Source organism: Myxine glutinosa, chromosome 5 (genome assembly GCF_964187855.1).
Source record: "Myxine glutinosa chromosome 5, kmMyxGlut1.1, whole genome shotgun sequence".
NCBI lineage: Eukaryota > Metazoa > Chordata > Myxini > Myxiniformes > Myxinidae > Myxine > Myxine glutinosa.
The window spans coordinates 136,445,980-136,455,107 of NC_136265.1; the positions used below are offsets into that span (position 1 = coordinate 136,445,980).

General features: G+C 43.3%; 2 protein-coding genes across 2 annotated transcripts in view; both read left to right on the forward strand.

Moving 5' to 3' along the window:
• LOC137428384 (metabotropic glutamate receptor 1-like) overlaps window positions 1–7,034 on the forward strand; it is a 236,838-nt gene extending 229,804 nt beyond the window's left edge. The window contains 3 exon segments of the mRNA XM_078777101.1: window positions 1,768–1,981; window positions 2,553–2,893; window positions 5,339–7,034. Coding sequence (XP_078633227.1) covers window positions 1,768–1,981; window positions 2,553–2,893; window positions 5,339–6,181 — 1,398 coding nt within the window. The 3' untranslated portion in view covers window positions 6,182–7,034.
• Window positions 1–9,128, forward strand: part of LOC144892380 (uncharacterized) — a 547,127-nt gene that overhangs the window by 293,632 nt on the left and 244,367 nt on the right. The gene's annotated exons all lie outside the window — the stretch shown is intronic.

The window sequence follows — 9,128 nt, forward strand, 5'->3', positions numbered from 1 at the left end:
GACATCATCAGCATAAGCCGTCTGCACAAATTCTGCTCCTTCTATACTTCTCATTCCCTGAGGTATTCGCTGTCTAATAGACCGAAGGAGTGGTTCAAGGGCGACTATATATAAAAGCCCAGAGAGGAGGCACCCTTGGCAAATACCCCGTTGGAAAGGAAAGGGAGAGCATAACCTATTGTTGATCTTTATCATACATTGAGTATTAGTATACAGGAGTTTCACATAAGAGATGAATGTTTCACCAAATCCCATTCCTTTCAGGACAGAAAAAGGTACTTGTGGTCAACACGATTGAAGGCCTTAGTTTGATCAAGAAACAGCAATCCAAAATCGTCACGCAGGAAATTATTGCATTAAACAACATCTCTTACCAAAAAAATATTATCATAAATAGATTTTCCAGGCACATAGTACGTCTGGTCCGGGTGTACAACTGAACTGATCACAGTCTTCATACGATTAGCAAGTACTTTAGAGAGAATCTTGTAATCAACACACAATAAGGAGACAGGTCGCCAGTTATCAACCAGTTGAAGAGTCCCAGATTTTGGTAGCAAACAAACGACTGCTCGTCTACAAGACATTGGAAGCTCTCCGGCACGTATGCTTTCATCGAGTACATCGAGTAAGTCAGGTCCCACAAGGGCCCAGAAGGTCTTGTAGAATTCTGTGGGCAGGCCATCTATTCCAGAAACCTTCCCATCTTTCAGGCTCTGCACAGCTGCTTCAAGTTCATCAGCTGAAATTGGGGAGTCAAGCATGCATCGCTCATCCTCCTCGACACTCGGAAGCCCAGCAGTTAACTCTCGTATCACCTCATTGTCCACGTTCTGAGGAGAATACAAGTTAGAATAGAACCCTTTCAGAGTACACCTGATCGCCTGCTGGGAGGTCACCAGTGACCCATTGGGAGTGAGTAAAGTATGAATTTGTTGTGACCTTTTGAGGGAAGACTCTAACTTAAAGAACTCTTTGTTTGGCATGTCCAGAGTTAAATAGCTCATTCGCATTCGGATCAAGGCACCCATCGCCCCTTGCCATACTGCTTCCTCCAGCACTGCTTTCTTTGCCCATATTAGTTGGTCACGTGCACCTCTCCAAACCTCGTCAACATTCTGTTCTAACGATATAATTTCAGATTTTAACTGATCGATTGATATTGATTGGATTTTAGTGGTGTATGCACTATATTGTTGACAGACATTCTTAATTTGGGATTTTGCAATGTCCCACCACAGCCAGAGAGAGAGAGAGAGAGAGAGAGAGAGAGAGAGAGAGAGAGAGAGAGAGAGAACGGTGTCATTGGTGACCAACGATGAAAAGAGAATTAATATTAATCTAATACCTTCTTGGTATTTATTAAATAATAATCTTACGATAAGCATTTCTGAGAATGAGAAGTTGGTAATCCAAAACATTTGTGATACATAGTATATATCTTTCCTTATTCACTCACTAACCACACGTATGTTGCGTTTTGCCATGTGTCATGAGTTATCTTCATTTAATAAATGGGAAAGGAGAGTAACACCTCCTTTCAAACCAATTTTGATTTGGAAATGTCAAATCTATCATTGATCATTTCAACCATAGTATTCAAGTCCCTATTTCAAAGGCTGTCAATGACGTTATTCTGAGGTCCCTTTGCTCTTTTGAAACTCCCTCATATGCGTATGCTGAACGAATTTATAAAAGGCAAAGGATGCATTTGTTAAAAATGTCTTTTTGTGGCTGGGGGGGGTGTTGCATCATTTTTCATTTCAGGTGTACATTATCCTAGCAAAGCCGGAGAGGAACGTGCGCAGTGCTTTCACGACGTCCAACGTTGTTCGCATGCACGTAAAAGATGCCAAGTTGAGCAACACGAGCAACCTACTGAGCCTTTTCTGCCACCGTGGTTCCCCCAGCGCCGACACATCCTCCTGGTCAGGGGTTTGCTTCGCAGATGTATGGGGCGGGAGTGTGGGGGTGTTGCGTGGTGCATGATAGTCAGGTTTATTGTCTCATTGGCTGGACTTGCCGGTCTGAGAACGCGGGTGGAACAATGGATTAAATCAACAGGACATTGATTGAGGTATGGTAACCGTCGTGGGAAGCTCGGAGAAATTGTAGTTTCTGGCGTTAATCCTTCGTCAGAGCAAAAGAGCAGTTGAAGGGTTATCGCCCGAACTGTCAGCTTCTCTGAGCTTCCCATGGCGGTTAGCATACCTCAATTAACGTCCTGTTGATTTCATCCAGGGTTCTACCTGTCTGCTGATGCACATTGGCACTAGCCCTCACCAGCACGACTAGGTCGTCATTCGACATTGAGAATGCAGGTGATTTGCTGTGACCTAACATTATGGAACTAGCACAGGTTATGTGTTCCTGCAAACTATATTTGGAAGTTTATTTTATTGTTCGTAAATGTTCTGCTCTCGGTTTTTGATTATCCCAAAGAAGTGTAGGAATCAGATGTCATACAGGTGAACCAAAAGCCAAGCGAGTGTGTTAAAGGTGTAATTGGGTTTGGGGCGGGAAAGAAACTTCTTCTTCTGTCGATTCTGCAGCACTGTACACCTATAAGGGGAATCTCAAAGTAAACTTTGACCGAAAGGACAACCTAGGTGATGGATCAATAAAATCGTCAGTCTGTCTGCCCCTCCATTTTGGCAATTTTTGTCCTTCCCCATTTAGTGCCGGGAAACCAAAGTCCTGGAACAGTGGTGGTCGAGCTCCTAAAGGGCCGGGCTTCTGGCACCGGCTTTCGGCGAGGATGCGAGGTCATGGAGCTGGTGGCGCCAACCAAACGGCGGTCATCCGGCCCTTTGGCAAACCAGCCTTGGAGCCTGGTGCACGGAGCTTCTCAGAGATCAGCACTAAGACGCTGTACGACTTGACAGAGGCTGAGGTAAGTGTGGGCGCCCTGAGGGTAGTACCTAATATACATAGACCTACTCGCGAGTGTGTCCACTGTGGAGGTATCTTCACTCTTCCAGACCTCAATGAGTAAATTTCACAAAAGTAAGCTTTTAAACCAGTAACCCTGGACCAAGCTTCCTGTATAGATCAAGCAAATGGTTTACCACCTTACATCATTGGGATCCTTCCTGTTTTAAAACCATTATGGCAGCAGTTCAATGTTTCATGAGCATTAAGCCTCTAACGGGCCTTAAGATACGATATGCAAACATTTCATTTGGTCTTTTTATGAGGATGAAATTAATTTTATAGTGTCATTCGATGCAGAATTAAATTTGCTCGCTAGTGAGTGTCTTGTATAGTTAGAACCATCTATTCAGGTGCTGGCAAGATATCTGAGGTAGCATCTGCTCGCATTCATTTTTGGAAGTTTAAATGTACTGCGGTACCTTTCCACAAGAGTGGGCCGTTTTTTTTTCAAAATAGTAGGCCCTGGTCTAAAAAATTTAATTCCTGCCCTGGTTGGATGAGGGCTGCTTTGTCAGCCTCCTGTGAGGGAGTAACCACCTATCCATGGTTGCTTCGCCGGTACGGGGTCATTCACGACTGATCTTTAGCACCCCTGATTCCCCTACTGGAGTACCACATGCACATTTAGGACTTCAGGTTCAATAATGTCCACAGTGATTCACTCGTCGTCATCTTTATGCAGCGCGTGGCTTTGGGGTTAGCAACAGTTCTCGCATCCAGTGCTGCTGATGCATTTCCCCCTGTAGGTTATCGCAGTCCCCTCTAGTGATAACTCACCTACTCTTTGCGAAGAACACCAACTTTAACATCCACCAGCTAATACTAGTAGACGTGGCACTCGGTTTAACGCCCATCCGAGGCACGGCACACACCCATCGATGACTTTCCCCGCCTACAAAACACTGGGATTACAGTTTATAGCTGGGTCGAGATTTGAACCCAGGCTAGACAGCTCGATGGTGAGTGTGCGTACCTCTTGGCTATCCTCCTGCCCCAATGATGCACTAACTCCTGACTTCCAAGGGGATAAAATTAATTGCATGCTTACTCAATCTTAACAGCTAATGATTTTTCCTAAGCACCAAAAAGAAAATTGAAAACAGGTGTCATTTAAAATAAAAAAAATTCTTTGCATAGCACAGAACTCTGATTTGATGAACAGAAATATAGTTGTAAATTGTTAATATCCCAATTTCCCTAAAATATGCTGTCTAATTCCAGCACAAGGTAATGCCGGGCCTTTGTAACACCAACCTCGTTCCTAGCTAAAGGTTAAAAACAGAATTGACAATTGAATGTGTCGTTAAATCACTCTGTAATTTGTCCAATGGAATATTCGCATCTATATAGAGTTGGTTGCAGTCACATGGAGGATCCTGAGAGGCACATCTCCACGAGACGTCTGGCTTGGACATTGGCGTTGACTGTCAAGCTCTGACAACCTTTCTTGAGCCTGGCTGCAGTGAAAAGATAACGGTGCCGTGCGTCGTCTGTGTCCATCTTCGGTTTAATTTTAATTGGCAACGCCATCTTCAATTTGTACCTGATGACCGTGAAATTGGGTTGTGCTCCTGAACTGTGGAAGATCGCTCTTCATACTAGCATCAAGCATTTTCCCATGAAATTAGCCTGTTGCATACCTTAATTGCAAGGTGATGTGTTAATGATATTTATATATTTCACTTGAATATAATATATAATCTCTTTCTTTTGTTGTGCCGTGTGAATTCCAAAAAAAAAAAACTTGTTTATCTTTTTCTTCTATCTTTTGGAATATTTTGTTATAATTGCTTTCATAGATGCCATAGCTTCTTCAAAGTTGTTGTGAGCGTTAATCCACGTGCGTCAACGCAATGTACGATTTGTGGCGCATCAGTTGAAGTTTGAAATTCTGAGCTCCCATGTGTCATATTTCCTGGTGGCTCTCAAATTGGAACCTGAGCTAGTACTAATGACCATGTGGCTGTGAAAAGGTGCCTGACTGCTGGCCTTTCCAGCAGGTGAACAGGTAATCAGTGGTTTTCTCTTGAAAATGATCCTTGCATGCATATTGGCTACATAAGGTAGGCACATGTGATCAAGGGACTGCATGATACAGTCCATGTTTTTTTTTTTATCTGGGAGTCTATTTGTGAAAAGGAAGTCTTAGTTTTCCATTGATGAGCTTTCTCTGAAAGAACATTCTGACCTGGAGTAGCTATCAATGCCTTAAGCAGAAAATTGGCTAAACGCAATTATACAATATTGGAATTTTCTGTTTTGCTTTGAGAAAAAGTAAACACCCTCAAAAACGATTTGTGCAAACTACATAAGAAGTGACAATAACTCTTTGGAAGTCACGCTTAGTTGCAATCTTGCCTTTTCATATTATTATGGGCTTTAAACTTGGGTTCCTTTTTCTCAGGCGGAAGAAGACAATGGGCCTGCCTATGGTGCGGCTTTCCCAGGTCCATCTGAGGCTCGCTCTTGCCGATCCTCAACTGATATTCCTCGAGCAGTGCCACTCGAGGGACCTGGGGGACCATTTTATGAACCACGGAGGAGCGGTAACAATAATGGCAAGCCAGGAAACCTTCTCCAAGAGTTGAATGCAGCCCTGACCTCTCGTGTCCCTTTTGTTGGTCTACCTTCAGTTGTTGAAGATGAACGTCCACCTCCTCCTTTGGCAAGTGCTCCAGCTGTCGTCGTTTTGGATGCTCCTCCAAGAACTCCATTTGGCTGCCATGCTGAATCTCTTGGCCCACTGAACCTTAGTGATGATGGCTGTCCCATGCCACCTCCTCCTGGCTCATGCCGTAACCGTCTTAATTCTCAACCAATGTCACCAAACCCTATGTGGCTACAAGGACGGAAGTGCTGCCAAATGGAGGACGAGAGTGTGGCATTGTTGATGGATGGTGGGCGGCGTCCATCATCACGCTCTCTCGGTGTCGCATCTGAAAATGGAGGGCGCCAAGCCAGAGGAATGGCACAAGCAGCACCTGAAAGTCCATTGACAGACCCAGCCGAGTGGGAGCCTTGGCCAGAGAAGATCGGACTTGGGCCTCCCTGTCGTGCTGTGGTGAGGGCTCAAGAGGCCGAAGAGGCAACTACCATCACACCCCCATCACCCTTCCGTGATTCGGCCAGTTCTTGTGGTTCTGAGCTAGCAACACCACTGTCCGACTCTGTGCCATATTTTCCCTCACCTCCAAGTTACGCAGCCATGTTGCTCAAGGACTATACTCAGAGCTCATCATCACTCTGACTAGCACGGGTGTCCCCTCTTCCATCTCTCTCTCCTTCATTTCCACCACCTCCTCCATCATCTTTTCATTTTCCAGCATCACCTTCTCCGACAGGTCTTCCTCCATTCTCCATGCACAGACATGCTGCAGCCTACAAATCCGGCGGGCAAGGTAGACGCCGCAGTTTGAATCTGCAGTCTACTCCTGTCCATCCTGGTGTAAGGAGCCCAAGGCCTGCATCGGCACGCTCTTCAATACACTACATCTGGTAAATTGGCAAAATGGAGAAAACTTGTATTCCAATAACTTCAGAAATGTCAATATAAAAAGCAAACCTGACGTAAAGTTTGTCACATACCATCACTTCTTGTCACATCTAGATTGTAACTTCATCTTTCATTTTCATCATCAAACTCCACCACCAGCTTCCTCCTGGCAGGGAAATTGATGTCATTTTTCGCAATATCCCATTTTCTACAATTCTGGATCCCTATCGATGGAGGTCGAATAATTTCCAGAATGCTTCCATAACGAACTTGTCCACACATCAATATTTTTCAATCCCATCTCTTCGTAAAATCAATGACATTATCAAACATTTTAAAGGTTATCCCTGTTGAGAGAGAGGGTGAGAGAGTGGGAGAGAGAAAAAGAGAGGAGAGAGAGAGAGAGATTTATAGAGAGACAGACAGACAGACAGACAGACAGAGACAGAGCTGTGGAGGAGGACACCCAAGTTTTAAACAATGACTTATGAACTAGAACTCTTAGAGATCGACAACCTCACGGCCCCTGTATTCTAAGTACAGGGCCTAGTCAACGATCAACTTCTGACCCACAACCTATTGATGGTGAGCGCATTACTGGGTCAAAGGAGGGAAGATGCTTGATATGTTTCAAAGTGTTTGAACAGACACTCCTCAAATATGGACAGATGCTTTGTTTCACGTCCATGGGAACAAAATGGTATTTGAGGAAGCAAAAGAAAACTTTTTTCTCTAGCAATCTCCTACAATCATTTCTCGACTGAAGAAGAAAGACAATTTGTGGGACCACTCTTCTGAAGAGCACTTCTGTACACAAGGGCTGGGCTTTGGGAAAATGCCATATTCTCCACAGTGTCGGTTCAGCTATTGCCCAAGCTTTCTGAGCACTCACTGTGTGTGGACTATCTTTCCATACCAAGTGTGGAAAGATTACGATGGTCCAGAGAAAATTGCTTTGCTACTTTTGGGGTGCAGGTGTGGAAGTATTTTGGGGCTTTGGAAAGCCAAACATATAGCAGGGAAGGAGGGGTTGGTGGGAGAGGTCGAAAGGCCTGGAATTTCACTTATACACTGGGGCCTAGAATTGGCCATGCAGTCTTTGAGAATTGGAAAAAAGAATCTTGACAATGTTGGACACTCCAGATGTCTATCTATATACAGTCAGACATTGCTGAGGGTTGACGTTTCAAAAATATACTTATTCTTCATTTCAAAGTATCAACTAGTTCTAAGGCTAATTGGTAATTATATTGGGAGTGTCAAAGATACCTAAATCACTGCCTCGGGATTTTCATACAAACAAATATGAGAGTTGCACTTTGCCAAGTTATTCCCATATGTCTGACCTCCTCTATTTCTCCTGCAGAAGAGTCAGACACAGAGCGGAATGCTACAATAGTATTTATTGGCTTCCATGAATTAACAGGTGGGGCTGTGGTATTTTACACTCACCCGTGCCTGCACTTGGAGCAGAAGAGGCAATTAATTATATTCAGTCTCGTGCAATACGTTTCAATAATCGAACATCATGGCCTGGTGCATGAGAATGCCTAGGAAAAGGAAATTAATTAGGAGTGCAGTACATTAAATGAAGTATTTTTGGCGGTGCGGTAATTGAATTTTTTGGGATCATTCAAATCCGCACAATTTGCTATCGGTTGGACGTAGAAGAAAAATTACTTTTAATTATTTATTTACTTTACATTAATTTGCTTGGTTGAAAGCCGTTTAAATAATCCTCAAAACAATTCTTGCGAGCCAATAGTAGAGGAGTGTGGAACTTCTCTTATTATTATTATTATTATTATTATTATTATTATTATTATTATTATTAATTATTAATTAACCGCTTTTGCACTTTTTGAATATATTTGCTCCGAAGGCAGCAGAGATTACATGTTGACACTGGAAGGAGGCACCATGAATAACTGAAGCAATTTCCCATCGAATTGGCAGGGTGATATACAGGGTGTTGTAATAAAAGTAAATATTTCGTGACTGGTCGCAAATAACGGGTGTGTAAGAATGTTCCGCAAGTCTAATGCCATTAGACCTTACATGTCCTTGCTTGCAAATTAAAATTTACTTAATACTTTGGGGTTGGCTACAACGGCTCTACAAATTTATGTGTCGGAATAAACCTATAATTACGTATATTGTTCATCCGTGATTGTGGAGTAGCTAGGATCCATTCATATGAGGCAAGGATAATCGAGCAAGGGAGGGATGGGTACACGGACAACCTCAGATCAGTGTGGATTCGACTTGGCAATTTACAGGCCTCAAAAACTCCTCTTCTGGTTGGTTCATCGATATATATGGTAAGGACCTTCCTGAATTTCCTGAGTGCAATGTTTAGTGTGGAGTTTCTTCAATGGCTGTCGTGCTCTGCGAATTTGAAATAGTGAATCTTAATTCCTCATGTTTTTGCATGTCGGGAAGCCAAAAGGTCAGCACTAAACATTCACCAGTTCCAGGATGGTGGACGGAGCCTCGAGAACAGAGATTATTGAACAAAATCAGATGAATTTTAAATAAAGGAGATCCAACGTTAAGGACTAAACCAATTAGATGACCAAGGAGGCACTTTTTAATCTCGTGAAGCATTACATCGGGATGTGTTTAACACATTATTTTTTATCAACCATCTCTTTCTTCCTACGACGAGGAAGACTTGCTTGTGCCAATTTTATTCTGGATG